Source organism: Calliopsis andreniformis, chromosome 4 (assembly GCF_051401765.1).
Source record: "Calliopsis andreniformis isolate RMS-2024a chromosome 4, iyCalAndr_principal, whole genome shotgun sequence".
Lineage (NCBI taxonomy): Eukaryota > Metazoa > Arthropoda > Insecta > Hymenoptera > Andrenidae > Calliopsis > Calliopsis andreniformis.
This window is the reverse complement of record NC_135065.1, coordinates 12,888,556-12,911,268: the sequence shown is the minus strand read 5'-3', so window position 1 is coordinate 12,911,268 and position 22,713 is coordinate 12,888,556. Positions and strand designations below refer to the sequence as shown.

General features: G+C 37.1%; 6 protein-coding genes across 12 annotated transcripts; 3 read left to right on the top strand and 3 right to left on the bottom strand.

The window, feature by feature from the left end:
* Window positions 1–2,056: 2,056 nt before the first annotated feature.
* Window positions 2,057–2,922, top strand: LOC143178419 (uncharacterized). The gene is made up of 2 exons (XM_076377069.1): window positions 2,057–2,317; window positions 2,401–2,922. The coding sequence occupies exon 2, from the start codon at window positions 2,410–2,412 to the stop codon at window positions 2,920–2,922; it is 513 nt and encodes a 170-aa protein (XP_076233184.1). The 5' UTR covers window positions 2,057–2,317; window positions 2,401–2,409.
* Window positions 2,923–3,128: 206 nt separating this feature from the next.
* On the bottom strand, window positions 3,129–10,310 carry LOC143178414 (b(0,+)-type amino acid transporter 1). Of its 2 annotated transcripts, none has more exons than XM_076377059.1 (6): window positions 10,142–10,310; window positions 5,526–5,870; window positions 4,389–5,137; window positions 3,781–3,994; window positions 3,379–3,684; window positions 3,129–3,311 (listed from the first exon to the last, which is right to left on the bottom strand). In XM_076377059.1, exons 1-6 carry the CDS (start codon window positions 10,164–10,166, stop codon window positions 3,247–3,249), a joined length of 1,704 nt encoding a protein of 567 aa, XP_076233174.1. In that variant the 5' UTR covers window positions 10,167–10,310; the 3' UTR covers window positions 3,129–3,246. The 2 variants fall into 2 exon arrangements, with proteins under 2 accessions (XP_076233174.1, XP_076233175.1); XM_076377060.1 differs by lacking the exon at window positions 10,142–10,310 and adding an exon at window positions 6,153–6,396.
* A 619-nt stretch (window positions 10,311–10,929) lies between these two features.
* Window positions 10,930–12,942, bottom strand: Cyt-b5 (Cytochrome b5). Of its 3 annotated transcripts, none has more exons than XM_076377068.1 (6): window positions 12,889–12,942; window positions 12,742–12,802; window positions 12,351–12,513; window positions 12,103–12,231; window positions 11,951–12,012; window positions 10,930–11,611 (listed from the first exon to the last, which is right to left on the bottom strand). In XM_076377068.1, exons 1-6 carry the CDS (start codon window positions 12,917–12,919, stop codon window positions 11,590–11,592), a joined length of 468 nt encoding a protein of 155 aa, XP_076233183.1. In that variant the 5' UTR covers window positions 12,920–12,942; the 3' UTR covers window positions 10,930–11,589. The 3 variants fall into 3 exon arrangements, with proteins under 3 accessions (XP_076233183.1, XP_076233181.1, XP_076233182.1); XM_076377066.1 differs by having other exon boundaries at window positions 10,930–11,579; XM_076377067.1 differs by having other exon boundaries at window positions 10,930–11,573.
* On the top strand, window positions 12,538–14,867 carry LOC143178417 (torsin-1A). 3 transcript variants are annotated; one of them, XM_076377063.1, is made up of 5 exons: window positions 12,538–12,711; window positions 12,839–12,950; window positions 13,151–13,593; window positions 13,690–13,955; window positions 14,036–14,867. In XM_076377063.1, the coding sequence occupies exons 3-5, from the start codon at window positions 13,407–13,409 to the stop codon at window positions 14,627–14,629; spliced, it is 1,047 nt and encodes a 348-aa protein (XP_076233178.1). In that variant the 5' UTR covers window positions 12,538–12,711; window positions 12,839–12,950; window positions 13,151–13,406; the 3' UTR covers window positions 14,630–14,867. The 3 variants fall into 3 exon arrangements, with proteins under 3 accessions (XP_076233178.1, XP_076233179.1, XP_076233177.1); XM_076377064.1 differs by lacking the exon at window positions 12,839–12,950; XM_076377062.1 differs by lacking the exon at window positions 12,538–12,711 and having other exon boundaries at window positions 12,759–12,950.
* A 9-nt stretch (window positions 14,868–14,876) lies between these two features.
* On the bottom strand, window positions 14,877–19,542 carry Vav (Vav guanine nucleotide exchange factor). 2 transcript variants are annotated; one of them, XM_076377058.1, is made up of 9 exons: window positions 19,259–19,542; window positions 18,555–19,070; window positions 18,415–18,483; window positions 18,128–18,254; window positions 17,071–17,433; window positions 16,672–16,992; window positions 16,199–16,603; window positions 15,869–16,140; window positions 14,877–15,792 (listed from the first exon to the last, which is right to left on the bottom strand). In XM_076377058.1, the coding sequence occupies exons 2-9, from the start codon at window positions 18,962–18,964 to the stop codon at window positions 15,435–15,437; spliced, it is 2,325 nt and encodes a 774-aa protein (XP_076233173.1). In that variant the 5' UTR covers window positions 18,965–19,070; window positions 19,259–19,542; the 3' UTR covers window positions 14,877–15,434. The 2 variants fall into 2 exon arrangements, with proteins under 2 accessions (XP_076233173.1, XP_076233172.1); XM_076377057.1 differs by lacking the exon at window positions 18,128–18,254 and adding an exon at window positions 17,603–17,792.
* A 423-nt stretch (window positions 19,543–19,965) lies between these two features.
* On the top strand, window positions 19,966–22,229 carry Dnaseii (deoxyribonuclease II). The gene is made up of 7 exons (XM_076377061.1): window positions 19,966–20,238; window positions 20,497–20,615; window positions 20,751–20,928; window positions 21,020–21,485; window positions 21,540–21,642; window positions 21,709–21,844; window positions 21,915–22,229. The coding sequence occupies exons 2-7, from the start codon at window positions 20,506–20,508 to the stop codon at window positions 22,011–22,013; spliced, it is 1,092 nt and encodes a 363-aa protein (XP_076233176.1). The 5' UTR covers window positions 19,966–20,238; window positions 20,497–20,505; the 3' UTR covers window positions 22,014–22,229.
* The last annotated feature ends 484 nt before the right edge of the window (window positions 22,230–22,713 follow it).

Genomic DNA, 22,713 nt, shown 5'->3' with positions numbered 1-22,713 from the left:
TAACAAGTGGCGCCACCTAGCGATGAAAGTCAGAACTAAAATAAGAAATATTAATTTTAGTTCCACCCTTTCACCGCTAGATGGCGCCACTTGTCAATTCCGAAAACACTCCACACGAAAAATGGGAAGTGACAAGTGGTGCCATCTAGCGGTGAAACTCGGAACTAAACTAAGAAATTTTATTTTTAGTTCAGGATCCTCACCGCTAGATGGCGCCACTTGTCAATTCCCATTTTCGTGTGGAGCATTTTCGGAATTGACAAGTGGCGCCACCTAGCGGTGAAAGTCGGAACTAAAATAAGAAATTTTATTTTTGGTTCGGAGTCCTCACCGCTAGATGGCGCTACTTGTCAATTCCCATTTTCGTGGGGAGGATTTTCGGAATTGACAAGTGGCGCCATCTAGCGGTGAAAGTTGGTACTAAAATTAGAAATTTTATTTTTAGTTCATGGTCCTCACCGCTAGATGGCGCCACTTGCCAGTTCCCATTTTCACGGGGAGCATTTTCGGAATTGACAAGTGGTGCCATCTAGCGGTGAAAGGGTGGAACTAAAATAAGAAATTTTATTTTTAATTCGGGGTCCCCACCGCTAGATGGCGCCACTTGTCAATTCCCATTTTCGTGAGGAGCATTTTCGGAATTCACAAGTGGCTCCATCTACCGGTGAAAGGGTGGAACTAAAAATAAAATTTCTTATTTTAGTTTGAATTTTTGCCGCTAGATGGCGCCACTTATCAGTTCCCATTTTCGCGGGGGAGCATTTTCGGAATTGACAAGTGGCGCCATCTAGCGGTGAAAGGGTGTAACTAAAATAAGAAATTTTATTTTTAGTTCGGGGTCCCCACCGCTAGATGGCGCCACTTGTCAATTCCCATTTTCGTGCGGAGCATTTTCGGAATTGACAAGTGGCTCCATCTACCGGTGAAAGGGTGGAACTAAAAATAGAGTTTCTTATTTTAGTTTGAATTTTTGCTGCTAGATGGCGCCACTTGTCAGTTCCCATTTTCGCGGGGAGCATTTTCGGAATTGACAAGTGGCGCCATCTAACGCTGAAAGGGTGGAACTAAAATGAATATTTCTGCTTTTAGTTTCTATTTTTAGCACTAGATGGCGCCACTTGTCATAATCCATTTTTGTGAGCTGCAAGAATTAGAAGAAAAAGTACAAATTTTTATTCCATACGTTCACCTTTAATTATTTCCTTATTTCAAGGGAAAACTTTGTGTATAATGTAGAGTAGTAGAGTGTAGAGTAGTGGAGATTAGTGTAGAGTAGTGTAGAGTAGTATGCAATAGTGTAGACTAGTGTGGAATAGTGTGTCGTAGTCTAGTTTAGTGTTTGGAGTAGCGTGGAATAGTTTATAGTAGTATAGAGTAGTGTGGAATAGCATGTAATAGCGTTGGGAGTTGTGTGGAATAGTGTAGAGTAGTATAAAGTAGTGTGGAATAGCGTGTAATTGCGTTGGGAGTTGTGGGGTAAAGTGTAGAGTAGTGTAAAGGAATGTGGAATAGTGTACAGTAGTTTGGAGTAGTTTACAATGGTTTGGATTAATGTAGAGTAGTGTGGAGTGATATGTAGTAGTGTTACGTACTGTTGTCAAGACTTATTATGGGGTACTGTTGAATGGGATGTTAGAAAATGTGAGAGTAGTTTATTTTATAGTAGAGTTGTTTAGCTTAATAGAGCATAGTGTAGTGTGGTGTAAGTATTCTCTCACAATGTATCATAGTGTGCAGTTGCATAAAGTTATGTAGAGCAGTGTGGTTTATTATTTTTAATGTTTACGTACTTACCCCGGGGGTACCGTCTCCAATATCACGGTCCTGAATAAAAGTTGTTAGTTCATGGATGGCCGCTAGATGTCGAAGCAGTCGCGTGTAACATTTCTTAAGGGCCGTATCATCAGGGCCTGGTGCCCTCTGAGAGTTCTCCAAATTGTTTATATCCTTATTTTGTAATAAGTTATCAATTTTACCTCTGATGTATCATTGCATACTTTTTCTTGGTATTTTTCTAGCACTTCTAGACCTTTAAATTGCAAAGTTGAATCAATAAACCATTGTATTCATTCGCATTATTTTTTAATTAGAGGGATCCAATTCACTGATTTCGTCACTGTGTGGTTATAGTCAGTATAGTGTTTTCAGGACCACAATTGATGAAGTCATTAGAATGCTACTTATTGCAATAAATAGTTAATATTATTCACTCTAACGCATTGCAGAAATGTATTGTCGAATCTTTAGAAATCCTGTGTAACCTTATATTGTAAATAAATTATATTTAGAACGAAATTTCTTAGCTTATAGGTTATAGGTAAATAAACTTTTGAATGGCGCTTGATAAGAACTAATAAATAATTTTATTATGCTGTAGCATTTAAGTTAATTATTTCTTAGGACGCTGCAATGGAAGATTTTATTCCTACACGGGTATCGGAAATAAAAAAGGATGCTGTAAAAGAGTTCCTATCGGTCACTTACGAAGAACCGAAGAAGAAAGTGAAACGTAATGTTCCTGAAAGTGAGAAGAAGTTTGGTACGTCCAATTACAATGTTGAGGAATGTAAAGAAACCAAAGATGATCAGAAAAGGAAACAGGAACGAGAAATGAAACGTATTAGATATGAAGTAATGAAGTTTGGTATGTCTGGCTTTGAGAAGGATAAAGCAACTGAAGCAAAAGTTGCACTTGCCATAAGTTTAGGTGCAAAGCCACCCAAGAACAAGGGTGTAAATTATAAATTATTAAAATTGCAAAAAGAGAAGCAAAAAGAAATGAAGAAAAATGAGACTGAGTCAGGACTTGAGAAAAGTATGATAAAATATAAAAGCAAAGCAAATAATAAAACAAAACATACTAGTTTATTAGGGGTTTATGGAAAAGTGAATAAAAAATCTCTGAAAAAGGGTAAAAAATAAAATTCTAACTTTAAGTTGTTTAAAATATTTTGTTACTTCCTTGTAATTGTTACAACATCAACTAATTGTATTGAACAATAACATGTTACACATTTTGTATTTTATAAACAAAGAATAACGAGTAATAAAATAACATTTTCTTATATGTTTGTTAATTCATTTGGGCCAGCCTTGAGCTTTAATAATAGGATACAAGTTTTCATCTATGCATATTTAAAATATATATATTTTTTTTCAATAATATGTGTGCATTCATATATGGTTCGTAATGCCACAATGGAATGATTTGGCATTTAGAGAACCGTTCCGTACGTTTCATCGAAGTCAGTCAAAGGCAGCAGCCGTTGGTGCCACCTCCAGTAACATCTGCAGAAAGACATTCACGCTTTCTGAAAGTAAAGAAGTATATTAAAAATAAGAATATCATTCACGGTTCAAGAAAAAAGGAATACTTACCCATAAATTTCGGCACATATCCATATTTAACAAACGGGAGGTAGACAAGCATGCCCGCCAATATAAATCCAGCCGCATAGAGGTATTCGATTTGAGGCTTATCAATGATTGGTGCTACAATCAGGTACGCAGAGATTCCAAGTACGAGTATAGGTATCACCAGCGGGCATTTGTATGGTCGGGGATGATTAGGTCTAGTTCTACGCATCACTAGCAGAGCGAGCATCGCTCCACCATAAAAGATCCAAGCAGTGAATGAGAAAAAGTCAATCAAAGAATCTATGCTTCCAGATAATACCATCATTCCTAGCAAAAAATGGATGAATGAACACAATAGAATACAGTGCTTAAACAGAATAGCTAGTACGATCGCATGCAAGATATGTAAATTGAAATGTATACCTGCAACAAGAGAGTGAAAAATAAGACCCGGCGCAGGGGTAAAGCGTCGCACGTGCACGTAACTGAGACAATCGAGTAAATGACCCTCTCGGGAAGCGGCGAAGCATAGTCTGCCTGCTGCAAAGAGAGTACCATTTGCGGAACCGAACGTGCTGATCGCTACCGAGAGCGGCATGAGCCATGCCATAACGCCAAGAATCCGATTTCCGAAAGTCTGCAAAACGTTACAGAAGGATAATTCTACTAGGCTGAATCGACTTCTACTTTTCTTTTTGCTTTCAACGTGGCGGATCGACTGGAATTAAGGGTAAACGCCTCCATCTGAGTTTCCTACATGTTCTCAGCACTGTGTGCTGTGCAGAAATGAGATGACGAAGGTATCCTATTCAAGAAAATAGAGAGAAGGTCAAAAAATGATCCATACAGAGAAGATTATACTAGGACCAATTGGATTCTCTTTCCATTAACTGAATTTCTCTACTCATCTCTGCACAGTACATTCGTTAACTCGCTCTCTCTATCTCGGGTAGACACGTAGTCCACAACACCAAGCTACAAAGAATGTACGTTCTAATTCTTGGCTCGGAAATGAGAGCTTGTCTCCTTACCACAGCAACAGCTTCGCTTTCTATCATCTCCGAGGGCGACATCACAGCTAAGTAAGAGACGTTGATCAATGCGTAACAGAGGGTAACGAGAGGTATACCAATCATGATGGATCGGGGTAGATTCTTCGAAGGATCCTTGATCTCTTCGGTAACATAATTCAAGTTGTTCCATCCATCGTATGCCCAGAGACCAGTGTAAAAAGCCGTAGCCAGTCTTCCAATGTTCACGGTACTATCGTCCGCCGTATCGAAGGCGCCTTTCAGGTGCTGCGTGTTACCTTGTATCAGCTTGTAAGAGCCACCGGCGATCACGACGAGGATAGCGATTAATTTGGCCGCGGTGAATGCGTTCTGTACGCCCGTGGCTAGATTAACGCTGTAACAGTTCACCAGGAGTATGAGTATAATCGCCAGCAGCGCAACGATCTTAACCATTTCATCGGGCGGAGAGCAGTCAGCTGTGAAAGCCTCCACCACGTACTGGGCGAACGAGAGACATATTATGGCCATCTGGGATGGCTTCAGCACCAAGGTGGAGACCCACGAGAAGAGGAAAGCAGGCGGGGCGCCGAACGCGTCCATGAAATAAGCGTACTCGGCACCGCTGCTCGTGTTCATCGTACCCAGTTCGGCGTATGCTAATGCGCCGCAGAGGCTCAGTAAGCCGCAGGCCGTCCATACAAGGAAGCTCATCCCGATACTGCCAGTTCGAACCAAGAGCCCTGATGGCGAGACGAATATCCCGGAACCTGTGGCACGCAAAGTTTAATGTTAGAGGGGAAGGAAGAAATACGAGATACAGCAGCTCTTGTTAAAATATGTCTTCGCTGAAGAGGGAGAAAGGGAACCTTTCTTACTTTTCCATGTATATACAAAAGTTGCAGCTTGTTACCGAATGTTTCCCTAGGTATCTTTGCTCTCTTTGATCCAGGTCTTGTGTTTCTGTTACCAGTAACAAACGCCGCCTTGAAACTGAAGCAGAACTCAAGTGTTCTTTGGATTACGTCGCTTCGATGGACAAAATGCTTCTGTAAGATGGTGTTTGTTGGCAACAAGATATTCCTCGTTACTGCTTCAGCGAGGGCACAGCTTAACGAGGCATTGCTGTCATTATTTTCTGATTGTACTAATTCTTACCTATCATGGTACCAACGATTAGAGCCACCCCACTGACGAGTCCCACCCGTCTCTTGAGGTGAACAGAGTTGTTCTCCTCTGGGTCCGTCCCCTCCACCCCTCCACCCCCTCCACACCCGTCTTCGTCATCCCCCAGATCCCCAGATTTAGCTTCTTTACGTTTCCGTTCGTGTAGCTGTTGTTGCTGTTGCTGCTGCAGCTGTTGACGCTGAAACGGCGTCGTGGTGCTCCAGCCATTGCTGTTCCCATTGCTCCTCGCTTCAGGGATCCCGACCCAACCACTGCCTTGCAGCTGCTGCTGCGTCTGAGTGCCGTTGCTGGTTTGTGGATCATGTCCCACGGTAGCTGAAACAATTCATCCCTTGTAATCTTTCCATTTTTCATCATTCTCCATCGTTTGACAAATGACGAACCCTTCTGAAGCCAAACTGATCAACTCCATTTTTTAAATTTAAAGGAAACTTGTATTATCTACTGTTATAAAATAATAAAATCGAATATGGTTACTAAATTTGAATTTGTATTCTTAGCTTTCTTTACCTCTCTTTTATGGAGTTCATTAGTTCAGCATCAGCAGCTCTGAAACGTTATCCAGCTACGACAGAAGTTGGCTATTCACTGAGCTACCGTAAGGTATAGTCTTCAGGAACATTTCGATTGTTTCTTCGAATAATTAGTGCTGAATATAAACATCACCGACGAAAACTCGTGTCCTCATTTTTGTACAGAATTCGCGGAGTTTTGTATTAGACTTGGAACAAGTTTTCCACTAGCATAAGTCTCTTATCTTCGTAAACGTTCGCTGAGCAGCTCAAATAAACAGAAAACGAAGGAACTTAGAAACGAGACTGTCGACTGGTTTACTCCTTTGCGACTAATTAAAGACTAAATTAGAGAACCTCATGAATCTGAAAAGCGGCAATCGTTGAATCATGACGTATGTTATTATATTATTATCTCTGAGACGTTGCTGTTACCGTAATAGTTTTCGTGGCTGGTTGCCAAAAGATTTCTCGCGACCGAGATCGTTACGCCTTCTTTACGTGTCTCATGACACGACGATAACTACCGGTTATCCACGCGATTCTTTTTCTGCCGATTGCTAGAAGAACACGAACTCTCGGCACAGAGTTTATTAATTCATGTTTGTACCAGCTTCTCCGATTGTTAATTTTAAGTAATCGGTTGCCTATACTGCTACCTAGTCAGCGTTACCGATAAGAGCCAATAACGAGAATGGAGGAAGTAATAAATCAGTCTAAATTAACGAACAATCATATAGGATAAACATTTTTACTGCTTGCCATGCAATACGAGCATGTTGCATTCTTTTAAACGAATTCCCTCCCGAAGCAATTCAAGTCTTCCTACCACGCGAGAATCGCTTTGCTGCGCGGTTTCTTTTTCAAGGTGACCTTTCAATAAAGGACTATTGATTTTCTTCACGCATTTATGCTTTTCTGTTACATGACATTTCAATACTCGGTTTAAAATACCATTTATTATCATTCTTGGAAAGCAGGGAATGAGTTGATTTTTGAAATTACCCTGTAAACAGATATAATTGAGGAGGTGTTTGTTTAATGGAATTTTAAGTAGCATCAGAGAAGTTTCAACATGTATGACTGATATTTATGAATTTGCACTTGCATCACGTGATGCAACATCGAAAACTGCTTGGGCTTGCGGCAGATTTATGAACCGCAAATCTGTTTGTGGCTGTAAGTGTTTGGACACTTGGTGAAACCTAATTAACACGCTTATGTCTTTATTTTATGATACTAATTATACGCTAGGAATTTTACGAGTGGTCAGCACAACAACAAGTGCTCAAATATTTATAAACATCGCGTCTGTACATAATGTTTTGTGGTACAATTCTACTGAATAAAAGCACTTGTTGCGGGCAGTGTGATTTCATTCTTCGAACTCTGACTAAAATTTGTATCAGAGTTATTCAAGAGCGTTCTACACACGAGTTATAATTTAGTTCGATTTAAAAGCGATCGCGACCGACATTTCATTCTGTCGTTAAACGATATAATTGCTCGACACGAAGAAAAGACGAGTTTAATAGCGTTAAACGATTCAAGCAACTAAGATGTCGCCTGACAAAAGGTGATTGCCACTGGCCAGTTGTTCTCGTTCGATCGAATTAAGTTGTGAAATTCTTCGAACTGGTAACTCGATATGCTAACGCGGATGCTCGCAGAGTTTAGCAGACTATAGTCATACGCATTAATATTTAGACGCTATGGTGTTTAAGAATTCACCACTTCATATCTGTGTCTACAATAATGTTGACGAATTGATTATTATTCACTGTTTTAAAACGCCTAAGTTAAGAAATATAATAAAATAACAGCCTATGCCTGCGTGCCAATTATTGCAGCGGTACCAAGCATATTTTATTTCTTTTAATTAACTTAATGTACATGATTGATACTCACATATAATACATTACTGAAACGTATAATCGTCTCTATATGTATATCGCGTTAATTCCCATTGTGTTAAAGCCTCATAATAATCCAATTACGTTTAATTGGTCGCTGGCGCGAAAGAAGTCGTTTACACGTGGTCAAAACCCAAGATTGTGTCGACGAAGGTCGTGTCAATTATAAAAAGTGTATTAAATTGCACTCTGAAGCTATTGATGTTCGGTTCCATCGACCTTTGTTCCAAACAAGCACGATTCTATTATGGAATAGGCTTCATGATATTTTTAACACATTATTCTCGTGGATACTCATGCTTCTATTACGTAAAGATAAATGCTTCAGTTAACAGGCATTTCATTTTGTTTCCTATTTGTCCAATCGTAAAATTGTTCGTGTAAAGCCGATGATTTATAGCCTGGTGACATTGGCCAATGGATTTTGTTTCGCTTTATCGACCGTGGTATTTGCTATTGTCTCGTGGCCATAGAGCAGAGAGACATTTTCATTCTGCTAAATTTAAATTCTAATCGAAATTAAGTTCTGCGGATGAGACGCAAATCGACTGTCGATGATTTGCAGAGGGGAATTCCTTTTCTCGTTTGAATCTTCTTCTGAGGATGTTTGACCCAGATTAAGAGAAACATCATTGCAAAGAATGATGCGCGTCAACTGGGCACAAAGAATATAATAAGTGGTTTAAATGGTACACGTGGCGGAACGTTTATCGTCATGTTTCTTTGTCGAGTGGTGCTTTGAGAACTTCGTCTATTTGTAGCTACTGCGAGCGACACACATCCATTGTGAAATGTTAAATAAGTTTGGGAATTCGAATCAGACACAGTGGCTAATTAGAAGTAGATAGTAGGATATGTATCTATTATTTTTTCCTGCTATCACGTTTAGAATCACCTTTAAAAACGTAGCTCATAAATGAAAAGAAAATAAAAATAAAAAATGCTCAAGAAAAAAATGATTTGGTCACGAAAGGGTTGATTTAAAATAGTATCACAACAACTGGAAAAGCTTCTTATGGTTGCAGCATAAGAGATGTGACACAAGGTGAGCCTGTAGATTCGGTGCTGGTTCCATGTTACTTCTACGAACGCGAATTTCCAGTTTCGCGTTATGACGCAACTCTTCACAGATTTCGGGAATCGCGTGCTCTTGTTGCATAACCCGGAATCATCCCTCCTCGATTCGTTTTGAAACAGTTCATTGAATTCTCTTCCTCTAACCCCGTTACAAACGTGAAAAACTGCCAAACCGACCAGCCTCCTATGTTTACATTCTGCCTTTAAATACAGGCACCTATGTTCCACGTTTTATGATACACTTCAGCCAATAAATACGTTTCTCTGGTTATTTTTTATCTGAAACTTTATTTTTCAAAGTAAGCTAAAAATTTGAGAGTAAGCTAAAAATCGAATTATGAGACATTTATTGTACGAGACCAGTATGTATTAATAAATTAAAGAATTGTATATCGTGGCACACGTAAATAGGCTGCTACATAAATTAATTATTAACTTTATGAATTTTCTGTGATACTTGCTACATAGAATACATCTCTATGATCCACTTATGTATAATTTTTCATGATGGTCTCCACGAGTATTCTCAATACTTACTGTTCGGCTTTCAAGAACAATTTACGATAGTTGTATTCTCAAGTAGTCACGTATCCACTTTGGCCTTAAGGAAGAGAGCGAAACATTTTAAATTAAAAAATCTTTTCAGAGTTAAAAGAAAAGAATAAATGAAAAATATTCTCTTACACTAAAAAAGAAATCGAATTCACGACATTTTCAAACTGCTTCCCCTCAGAAGCGATAAGATGGCGTAATTCAAGCTCCAAATTTCGGAGCATTCGGTTCATTTTTCTCCCCCCCGTATTTTCCCGCGATTCACATCTAAGGGTAGAACGTAAAAACGTGCAGATTCGCATGCAACAGCGTACAGTTTACTGCCGACAAGAGCCTTGTTCCAAGAATGGGTGTCACGAGTTTATGAATGAGCGACCCGGTGAGGGTAAAAAGCGCGCGAATCTCTCCAATTACGAAGAGGCCTTTCACATCGACTGAGATTACGACTGATAGTAAAGAGGGTGCGATATTATTCGATAAACGGGACAGAAAATAAGTTGCAGGTGGTGGATATGGGAAAAGCAGAGCTCACCTCGTTTGATAGGCGCGACATGCATGACTCTAAGAGGGACCGATAAGAAGGGCGGATCGTGAGACCGCCTCTCATGACACCACGCCGACTTTTCGGTGCAACCACTGTCTCTGCCAGACTACAGCTGTCTTCTGCTCGCCGTCTGGCTCCTCTTTTCCCGCTAAATTCGCCTGCGAGTTTCTCGTTTGCGCGTCCACGGGCGACCGTTTCGTACGCCCTTCCTCTTCCGTCTGGATCCTCGAATCGAAGCTCACCTCACTGTAATATCGTTCAGTTCTACGAGGGGATCTCGCTCGACGCAAGCCTTCTGACTCAAATCTGTCTAGCGTACGACTCCTATGGGTTGAGTAGTACGAAGCTATAATTCTTGCAACGCGACACGCACCGACAGAGTTCTAGCGATGAACTGACTGTGCGATAGAGGAGACGCAACCGCCGAAGAGCGAATAGGAACGACGTGGTGGGGAAATGGGGAAGAAGAGGGAAGAAAGATGGAGACACCGAACCCCCGGCGTCGGCGCCCGAAGTCGCTCGATATTGTTTTGCCTTTCGATTTTTATCGAATTAGTACCTTCGAATCAACCCTTAATGCTTTTATTTGCCGTTTTTAATTCGATTCCTAGCCTGTTTTATGGATTCACTATTTTTTGTAGGGTCACCTGAGAGAAATGGTCGAAAGGGTTTGGATTATTTTATTGTAATAGAAAGCACGGTCCAGATTTTGTTACGACGTCCTATTTTTTAATGATATCGAGTGAAATGTGAAATAATTTTAATGAAACAAGCTCTGAAACATAACAAAATGTAATTTATTTTTACAATATACATAAATGTACAATATTTAACATACTGTATTTTAAAAATGCAAGACTGCAGTATTTAGCATACTTTATAAAAATAAAAATTTCCAGTCCTGTTAGGAGACGCTTTTCTTTTATTAGGATGCAGTGTATTAACAACCAAGTTTTACTCTTTTCTCAGTCACTTAATTGTGCATCCTTTTTAATCAGAGCACTCGTATATATGAATAAAGAAATATTTTGAAATGGTCATTGCATTTAATAAAATTTTAAAAGATTTTTGTCAATGTCTATCATTTAATTCTTCTTGCATTTATAGTTCTATATATGGACATCTGTGTATATAATTTATATAGATTTGTTAATTTTGTTATAATACATGAACTTTCATGTTTCGTAAATATTGTTATATTAAACCAGCTTGTATGTGCAATTTCATGTTAAAAAAATTGTAATAATGTGCATTATGCATATTCTCTGATTATTTATAACAATCATTTATACATAATACAAATTATAAAGAAGAAAAATAAATATCGGGAATGATTCAGTGTGCTTTAATAAAATAGCGGTAGACAAGAGTTGCCAGTACTCCGAGTGCGATAGGAATCAGCCACGACCTCCAAGAACCACTGCAACTGCCAATCATCACATCACATTGCAGCATCGGCTGTTTACATATTATATATATTAAATTTCAATAAATCAACTAGTTTGGATAGCATAAATTGAATTTACAAACACCATACGTCTTGTAACTGAGTAACACTTTCTTAACAGCATAATGAAGCTTATTGTTAGATGTTTAATAAGCACATTATTATAATAGTTAAAACATAGAATTTTACTTGTGCTATCCAACTATTGTCAACAAAAATGGATGGAGAATGTACAACACATCATTATAGGCAGACTGTTAGTAACAAAATTATGTACCTGTAATAGCTTAGTTAATAAAATATACAAGTACATATAGAATAAATAATTTATATAAGCAAAAGTGTTATACCCAGTATTGTCTTCTGCAGGAATTGCATTTGCATCACTAGCATTTCCCTTTGTTCGTTCCTCCTAAAATTGCCAAACAAATGTTCCTCATTAAAATCATTACAGGCAATATTATTAATTGGAAATGCACAAACATTAATCTTCAACATTTACCTCTACAATTTCACCAATTTTATACGACTCCATCATTTGCCTAGCATCGCTGGAGTGACCAATATCTTCAAAGGGTTCAGTACCATCGCGTCCTCCTAACTCCAGCAGAACTTCTTCTCCACCTGGATGCTTAAATTAGAAATAACAAAAAGAAGAAACCATTTTTACACATTTTTGTAGTACAATTTGTTAACTTCCAAAAAAATTAAAATACATAATATGTATAGTTACAAGAATGAGATACGAACCTCATTAAGGAACGACGATAAATTATAAACTTTATTGTGAATAATAATCCACAGATCGTTGTTCTCGGTATGTTTAAAAACTTCTGCCCGCGTGTACAATTTGGTAGTAGCGGTATCCACAGTGGAGTTTTCGGTCGCCATATTTTTTATCTTGCAGTAGAAACTGTTTTTTCGAAAATAATGAAATATATAGACACCGGTGGAATAAAAGAGTGTTAAGTGTAATCGACGTGAACTGTTTCAGTTAGTATCCAGGTAGCCTTACTTTAAAACGTGCAAGTCACACGCAAGAAAGTTTTTTGCAATCTTATCAGTTCAGATGGCTACAGCTGTAGTAGCCACAGTCTGAATTTGTGAATTGGTTAGTAGACGAAGCGATTCTTATACGTACCTATGATAGTACAGTAATGTCCATCTGATGTCCTTCGTTTTTAAGACTAACTTAGTTGCACCTTTATTAAGTAATCATTATTTATTTTCTTATTTAGATCGATCTCCATGAATATTCGGTTTTATAAAATATATTGTACATATGTACCTTTCACAATCGAAGTACAGTCGGCGCACATTTGAATTATAAATCATATTAAAAGTAAAAAAGTACGTAGTGAATTAATTACTTTGGAATACCAAATTACGCAAAGAAATCTTTTAATATTCATTTCGGATAATAGAATATTGTATTCATTTTTCCGTGTAATTTAAAAACTTTGACACTCATTAAAAATTGCTTGTACAAACAGATATTTAAATTCGTCATGTTTATGCATATTTTTTATACATTCTTATTCGTATTTCAGAGGTGATCACTTAAAACCGTGCGTTTTAAAACTGGACCAATAAGAAGTCGTGATTTTCTATGTAAGCACTGATCATATTACGAGTGACTGCTAGTGTTTAGTCCAATTAATTCTTTTTACGATAATGTAAGCAAATACTTTTTATTCAAATGTGTGCAACAATAAACACTTTATAATTTATGCTCTATTTTGATAAGTAGTATTTCGAATTTGTCGAATATAATCAGTTGTTTAAGTAGGTAAACAGCTGTAGAAGATGAATTTTGCCGGTTTTTTATCAGTGTATATTCTCGTTAGTTTCTTAGCGGTTTATGTAAAATGTGAATTTGCATGGTCAGAATCATTATCAACTATAAACACTCGTCTTTATAGTACAATGTCATATATAGTTTGTAAATTTAAAGAATGTTGCAATAATGAGGATGGTTTTCCTGATATTGAGAGTAAGTATATTAAAACAATTAAGTATATTCATGCAAAACTATCTTTCTGAATTTACACAATTTAGAATAGTAACTGTATGTATATTTGGTTTACAGGATTAGATAATATCTTCCATAAAGAACTTTTTGGGCAAGATATTGCACATCATGTAGTGATAAATGCTTTAATGGGTCATGTGTCTTCACCTAATCCTCCAAAAGCTCTGGTTATGAGCTTTCATGGTCCACCAGGAACTGGCAAAACATATGTAACTCAAATGATAGCTAAATCATTTTACAAGAATGGCGATCAAAGTAAATTTTATCATTTTTTTAATGGCCGCAATGATTTTCCATTGCAACAAAATGTAGAGCAGTATAAGGTATGTTTTTAATGTTATACATATGTTTTATGTTTGTTATTTTTAATATGAATTACAATCTTTTGTAATCTGTTGTACAGGAAGAGTTACGAAATATTATCACTAATAGCTTACAAAGCTGTGAAAGATCAATGTTTGTATTTGATGAAGTAGATAAAATGCCAGAAGGTCTATTAAATGTTCTTGTACCATTTATGGACTATAATTCAAGACTGAAACCATGGAGATTCAGTGGCAAGACTATAAATACAAAACAAGCAATTTTCATATTTTTATCTAATACTGGAAGCTCACGAATTACACAACGTTTATTAACTCTATGGGAAGAAGGAAAACAGAGACATATGACTAAACTTCAAGACTTTGAGTACTTAATAAGTGTTGGTGCATTTAATGAAAAAGGTGGTTTTTATCGTAGTGATACAATTGACACTAATCTTATAGACCATTATGTCCCTTTCTTACCTCTTGAAGAAACACATGTGAAAAAGTGTTTACAAAATGCTTTCATAAATAGGGATATTATTCCAACTACAGAAATGATACAGGAAGGTTTGTCTTTTGTGATTTTTGGACCCCCTCCACATAATCTTTATGCAACAGCTGGTTGTAAGAGACTAGAACAAAAAGTAGCTAGTATTGTATATAATCAAAAGAAAAGGCTGGAACTTTGAGCACTGCATAAGTAAGAGTAACAATTAAAGGATTGCATAAGTAATACCGGCGTTAACTTTTATGTTAACGTTTCAATAAGATCTAAATTTTATTGATTATAGTTATTGGCACAATCAGAAAATATGTGTAACAATTAAAAAAATAGTATAATTAATTCGTTATAGTAATGCGTGTAATATTATTTATATATTTCTGTATTTATATGTTTATATTTAAGGAATAGCTAAAAGTGTTATTGTTAACAGTATAGAATTACAATATATACAATTGAGGCTTGGCAATTGACTTTAAAATACAGTCACAAAGAAAAACTGTTGTCTAAAGGTATAAACATTTGGCAATATATTTTTTTACGTGATTCTAATATACAAGAATAGACAGTTTCGATTTTTATGAATTATTTTGTCTACAATTCATCTGTAGTAATGTATTGTATCGAAAAATAATTATAATTTTTCTTGCCTATCTCTCTTATAGATTACTAAATATTTATTTTCATATACCTGATTCGCGTACATGCGTATGTACTTCTCTATTTATGTAATTGTGATAAAGCACAACCTCAAGTAAAGAGAACAACAAAATAAACTGTATTTTTATAATGATATTAGTGTTTGAAAATGAATTGATCTATATTTTATACAATGTAAAAATGTGTTACAACATAGTTTATTTTTCTCTTTGTTCTCCATTGAGGGGCGTTTCAATAAAATATGATTGCACGATGATGTTATTTAGTATTGAAAATATTCACGACCGTCGTGCCATCACACAGAGGAAATATCTAAATAAAATAATTTATATTTACTCTTCCTCAACGTACTCCTTTGGAAAAAATCCTACTTGATCTCCTATCTTTCCTTTCCACCATCCTTTGGCATCACCTTCTTTGCTCAATACGACAACTCTGCAACCCCGTCGCAGACTTAACTGATTACGCTCGCCTCCGCGAAAATCGAACAACGCTCTAGCCAATACACGCTTGTACGGCCATAACAAACGCTGATCTAATTTCTCAAAATTTTCTGACAACGATACTCGTTCGTAATACTCGACAAGTTCTACTACACTCTTGAAGAAACGAGATTCACTAAGATAATATAAATCAGCGCCGTCCACGTCGCGTTTAAATACTCTTATGTGTTTCACCGCTCCATCTGCCCTATAATATCAATTTTGTTTGAAGGTTAACACCTGAAGAAATACTTGATTAAAGCCATAATAACTAAATTTCTTACTTGATGCTAAGAGCATAATTAGTCTCGTGCTTCAGACGTGGTTGTCCAGCAGGTCGTACTCGCAACATGTATGTACCATCTTCACGAGGTTCTAACTTATTTGAAGCCGTTTCGCGACCCATTTCTCCCACGAACCATAACTTCACTGAGAGAGCACGTTCGCATGGCAAAGGTGGTGGAGGCGGAGGAGGAGGTGGTGCTGGCATGCACCGTCCGGAATGTGCAATACACTGCTTGTGCACAGCAAGGCAACAGACTTCACAACGATATCCCTACAGAAATATATCATTTAGTGATAATAGATGATGCGGGGCGTTATTAATTTTGTACCTGAAATATGCGACCCTTCAGAAACTTGCCGCAACGCTGACAACTGCACGGACTGTCAAACGTTGTGAGCTTAAATTTGTGATTTGTGTTGCGACACGCAGCGGGATTAACATTATCCATTGCATCCTGCAACGCTTTGATCCACATTTGTTTCTGCTCTTCTGTTCTTGCATATAAGGTATATGCTGTATATTCTTGTTTATGGACAAGTAACCATTGATAAGACCATCGAGAATCTCTGCCGATTGTACGTCTTCCTGTATGATCTTCCAATCTGTACTCGTCCAGGCGCAAGGTTTCACGGAAACAGTATTGTTCCCCTCTACCCGCTTTACAAATTAATACTACTTGCTCGAAAACAAACGCGTAACGAGCCTTTACTCGTTGATCACCGTGAGCTTTTACCTGAAATGTAAGTATAAGTATGATATTTTGTCACCGATGTTAAAGTACATTTACCAAAATAAAAGTACCTTAAGCTCGCCGTCTCTGAGCAATCGTCCATAATCTTTTAATTGTGCATCTTCTGGAATATCCCAGTCGATTATGGAAGCCTGAATATCTTTTATAATGTCTAACGTGTCCGAGTCACGTTTTACTTCATTAATATATTGAGCTATATCGACCATAACTTCTCTAGCCTTTCCAAGTTGTCGTCTATCTTCTAACCAGTCGCAAGGAGTCTCTTCCACCAGTTTATCCAACAGTAAGTGATATTTCAGTACTCTTTGCATTGGGACAGACAATATATCCCTTAGTTTAAATTTACCATTATTAGCTTCTTGTTGGCACCTCTGTAATCATTAGCATTGTGGAATTAAACAGTAGAAAGTGCAGTGTATCATATAAATATGAACACTTGCAAAACTCACAATAACTTCCTGATTGACTAATTCATTGCGCGCACAGGCTTCTTGCAATGTATTTTGCGCAAGCGTAAGGTTTGCGCAATAATCTCCATAAATAAGGAATTTTTCTCGCCAATCGAGAAAGACTTGCGCTAAAGCAGCGCCAGTTCTTGCTTTTCGAAGTTGACTATGAAAACCGGCGTGAATTTCTGCAAGTTCCTTTATACCAAAAAAAATGCGCGCTGAATCCTCAGGTCGTAATAGCGACGAAAGCGGTCTAGCAAAATGTCTAAGTAAACTGTTAAGAACGTCTGAGTAGTTTCGTTCCGTTTCAACGAGTTCTTGAATAACATAATCTCTTTTTTCACCTCCAGAAATCGCACCATCCTATTTTTACGAGAATAAAATTATAAAATTTCACTCACGACACGTTGTACAAAAAGAAAAGTGCTATAAAGCGCGACATGACTGACTATTAGCATTGAAACTTACTATTTTAATGCACCAATGAGAAACTTAAAATGGTAACAAGTAAGAAACACAAAAATATAACGACCTGTGCAACAGATGGAGGAGGTGGCAAGTGTAAACTACAAAGGTCCTGGTAGATTTCTTCGCTTTGAGCATGGCTGCAGAATGCTCCATATCCATCTTCTTCTCCAACTGGGTCTTCATTGTCTCCTCCTCCACCTGCTTCATCTCCTTCTCGCCTTCTAAACCTTCTGCGACGACGCTCATCTTCACGGCTTTAGCATAAAAATATGAACAGCCATGCACTATTCATGCACGAAAAAAAATAAAATTTCTGGCAAACTTAAACTATTTATAACGATAGTAAATTACGTTATTCACAATAAACATAGTTGAAAACGTAAAATTCTAGAGCAGTTATTGTATAAGGTTTAAAATAGTGCCAGTATCACTGTAGTGAATAGTAATTAGTTTGTCAAGGAACACATGTTAACTATTACTACATATTTTCATTAGAATATATAATTGCAATTCTACTAATGGAATACAGTGATGTTTGGTACTTTTATTGCAGTGTACTTTAAACTCTTAAATTTCAAACGACAGATACCTTCTCAGAAGAAGGCCAGTCATGTGGAGAATTACTTGAGAAGCAAAGTAATTCCTGATATACTTGAGATTCATCTATATCCATAACCTTAGGTTTCATGGAAAATGCCACCACTCCTGTTGTGGGGCTAAATCCATTGTAAATTTTGTTACAGCGTGCAACAAATACAAAAATATTTTCATTTACAAATTTTTCAAAAAATCTGTTTATTGTATATCTATCATAATCTACTGCAACTCTCAACATCTCAAGTATTTATAAGATTTCATAAAAATTTAAATATTTACCCTGCCCCAGCACTTTGTAAATCCTTATAGATATCCTCTTGGGATCTACCATGTCCTATAGAAAATCCACTACAGATAAGAAATATATGTTAATAAAGTGATTTGACTCATGAGAATTTATACAGTAATAAGTTACTTACGGAATAACCTTACGTCTTAAACGAGGACAATTTGACAAAGCAGATAGAGTGCACAGTACACGATGAAAATTTGATAGGTCAAACAACATGGAGGGCTCGAAGAGGTCGGAATCAGATAGGCCAAAAGTGGTTGAGCATGCAGTTAAAAATACTTTTATGTTTCTCAAGCACAAAAATTGTGCCATCTGCGGCTTTTGATTTACATCTTTCATGTCTATGCATCCCGGATCTACTGTATTCAAAAGATTGCATAGCAATACACCATCTCTTAATGTATAAGCTAAATCAACTGCAGTTGCTTCTGGCCAATTTGCTTTATGATCTGCCCTCAGAGCTCCACACCGGGTTAACCATTTAGCACATTCATGCCACCCTCTTTCATTATCTGAACTGCTCTCTATTCTGCTCATTTTTTCCTCTTTTAGTGAGCAAGATATCAAAGATTTAGGAGATTTCCTTTAATTTATAATACATTAGGCCATGAAAATTTCATAAATGTGTTACACTGTTAGAACACTGCAAAATATAAAAAAGTATCATTGACAGTAAAATTTTCAAAGTATATTCTTAAAAAATGGAAAAACTGTGAGAATATTGTTAACTACAAATATTGTTTAAACCGATAAAACTATCAGAAACACCGTAGGATGAGAGATATCGTCATCGATGTAAAATTAAGGGAAATATTACTTTCGGATGCATACCTTCATTCACCGGGGGATTTGTGAGCGGTTTCTTCGTTCTTCTGTCACTGTTACGAATATTCCCCGATAAGTTCTGCAATAGAAGTACTCATTATTGCGTTTTGTGTCTCTTCTCGGAGATATTTCAACAGAACTTATTGCGCCGTTTGAAGTGTTCTGTTGGCAGTGTCATTGCTAAGAAAGCATCTCGTTGAGCTATGGTTTTAATACACAGCTATTTTTTTGCACAATGTGCCTTGTTTTCTCATTGTAATATTATGACGTTCAGTCCACTGCAGCTTACCACCGCCATATTGCTACTTCACTGCAGTCGATCATATCATAAATCTCATCGCCTTTCCTGTTTCGAAGCGGCGACTATAGATGACACTGACTGCGTCTGCGTAGGAAGATGAAATTCAAATTTTTGAAAATTCTATTCTTTAGAATAAATTGATGAAAACTCTACAAATGTCTCGAAATTTTACAATTATCCTTATTTTAAACTATCGATTATCTATTTAATGATTTTAGCACCAATATGAATCTCTCGAAGAAGATGAGCAGTTTCAGTTTTATAAAAAATTCGATGCGCAAAAATGCAAAAGCGAAAACTAAGAATATTTTCCGATCCTTACTCATCGACATATCAGATACGCACTGAGAGAACGCAATGATTTGTTGTGTAATGGGATGAGTAAAGTATGACGTAAAGCGTCGCATCATTCATTGTTCTTTGTGCATTCTCTGTAGTATCCTCGAACATTTAAGCAGCTCGAAATTTAAACCACCCTGGTTCTTTCGAGTTTCTCGATTCATTTGAGCTCGAGTTTATCGAGTATTCTGCTTTGATTGGTCATTAAAGACCAGCATAACTCGGCTGGGTTTTTCCATTAAGACACCACTATATAATCCTCTGGTCGTCTCAATGTCTATGCAGTCTGGTGAAGGCAGTGACACGAGTATCGTCGCTAAAAACATTCTGTTAAGAACCTTCTTTGGTATGTATGCCTTTACATATGTACATGTAAGAGAAAATTTACTATAATTTAAGCGAACGTGTTAAAGAAGTACTGCAATTAATTTAAAAAATTAGATCCCTAATTAGAAACTTTGAGAAATCAGAAAATTAATTCATAGTTGTAACTCGAAAATCGAGTTTTTTGAGATGCATCACTTCTGAAACACGCACGCGAAATGTGAATAAAAATTTGTGAGGAAATACAGAGAAAATTATATGAAGAATATTTTCATTTTAGTAAGCCACGATGCGTGTCTCGTTTTATGTGGTTATTTTTTTAATCGCGTGTAACGCTGTAAATAGTAATTTTTATGGTAAGCTACAATGTAAGGACGAAAATAATGCGCCAGTCGATTGGTAAGTATTTGGACAGTTGTTCCTTAATGATTTCCAAACATGACACGCTTTCTTTATATCTCCTTCTATTTGGAAAGCATTAGTGGCACTTGAATTACTTGCTGCGTCACTTTTTAATAAGTAATATTATTTTAGGTTTGTAATTTACAAATTACCGAAAGACCCAATAACTAGTAATCCCCAGATTAGGGAAGGTGTGGGTTATCTATACATAACAGATAAAACAGTCGAAAATGGTTGGAAATTGTCTACTAGGAGCATCGATTCCAACAGTTCTATGCCTGGAATCACATTAGCACCTCTCTACGATGACGTAAGTCTGAGCGAGCCATTTGTTAATACAGATTTGTAACAATTATTCAATCGCTATGAGAATTGAACTGATGTGATCTAATATTGTATAGGAAACTAGGAACGAAAACTTGTGGGCTTTATATAACGATAGTCCAGCGAACAAGACGACCGCCTCTTCGACTTATGGTCACACGAAAGGTGCAATAGCTGTTAATAGAGACCAAGGCTTTTGGTTAATTCACAGCGTTCCGCATTTCCCCCCGATCCCTTCAAACGAGTCTAACATCAAGAGTGGTTACAGTTATCCAAAAAATGCAAAGGTGAATGGACAAAGCTTTCTGTGCATTTCCATTGGTAGCGACCAATTCAACACTTTTGGCAAGCAACTAATGTACAATGAAATAATAGTGTATGCGAAAAATGCCCCAGAAGAGATCAGCAAACAGTATCCTATGCTGAGAAATGCGACCAATCAGATACGGATTAAAAAGGCTCCGTACACGAATAAAGCTGTTATCAAATCTTTGGGGTCGCAAGAGTTTACCTCCTTCGCCAAAGGCAGCAAGTGGGGAAAAGGTAAATTGCATTCGATATTCATTTAATTGTATAATATATCGCACTGATTTTCAGAACTGTATATTGATTTGGTCGCACCGCAGTTGCAGTCGGATCTATACGTGCAAACATGGTTGCGTAGTTCAGATAAGATACCCTCCACGTGTCGTGGTAAAAAGTAACGTTAACTTTTAATATTCAATATTTCTTTTTAACCTCTTCCTTTCAAGTATTAATTTTACAGCGTTTATAATATTGAGACCATCATATTCGGAATAATCGACGTCACTTATAAAAGCACTCGTGATCATTCAAAGTGGGCTATATCAACCACCAATAGAAAGACTTCTTGGGTTTGCGTTGCCGACATTAACAGAGCTGTAACTATACTCATCTTAATAGTCAACTACGTTTAGAAGTTTAAGTTGACATGTACATTATTGCTTCCAGACTACGCAGAGTTTTCGAGGCGGTGGAGCTGTGTGCATTGATCATCCACAGTTGTGGACTGCTTATCGTAATATTATAAATTACGTAGAGCAATGTTAATTAATATAAGAAAATATTACCAATGGCATAACATTTGGCGTTACGATAACTACTAATTAGTAACTGACTAGAGCTATTTTTCTACATGTAAAACTGTTAGAACATGTGTAATCGAAACGATTGCTAGAGATTCTAAGCTTTCGAATCTGCTTGTAAAAATAAATGATATTATGTAATCGTATAATGGGATGTTTTCAATAAAATTCTGATCGCTCATTCAGCTGCTTTTTTTCGTTAATACGCACTGTAAATATCCGCAAGACAACAGGAGTATGCAAGGTAATAACCGTCATATTAAATGCAGTTTACTTGCAAGTGTATAAAGAGAAGGTCTCGGTAGTTCTTTATTACCGTGGAATAAGGACGGACGATGGGGATCAGAAGCAGTTCTTAAATTGGATTTTATGAAAAGTAGTAGCGGATTCCTCCCGCGCTGAGTTCCGTTTCGTCTTCCTTTTTCCACCCTTGCTTATTGTCTACCCAAGGAAATTGCAGAGTAGCTTTACGCGCCGTTAATGAAAGAAAAAGGAAAAGGAGCTGAGGTTTAGTCAACGAAAGAACAGAATGATTTGTTCTTTAATGAAAATCCCAAGAAATTGACTGAACTTTGATCCCTTCTTTACCATCGTTTGAAGTAGCGAAATACTGTCTGGCAAAAGCCACCCCGTGATTCTTCTTTCAGTCATTCTTATTCTTCAAA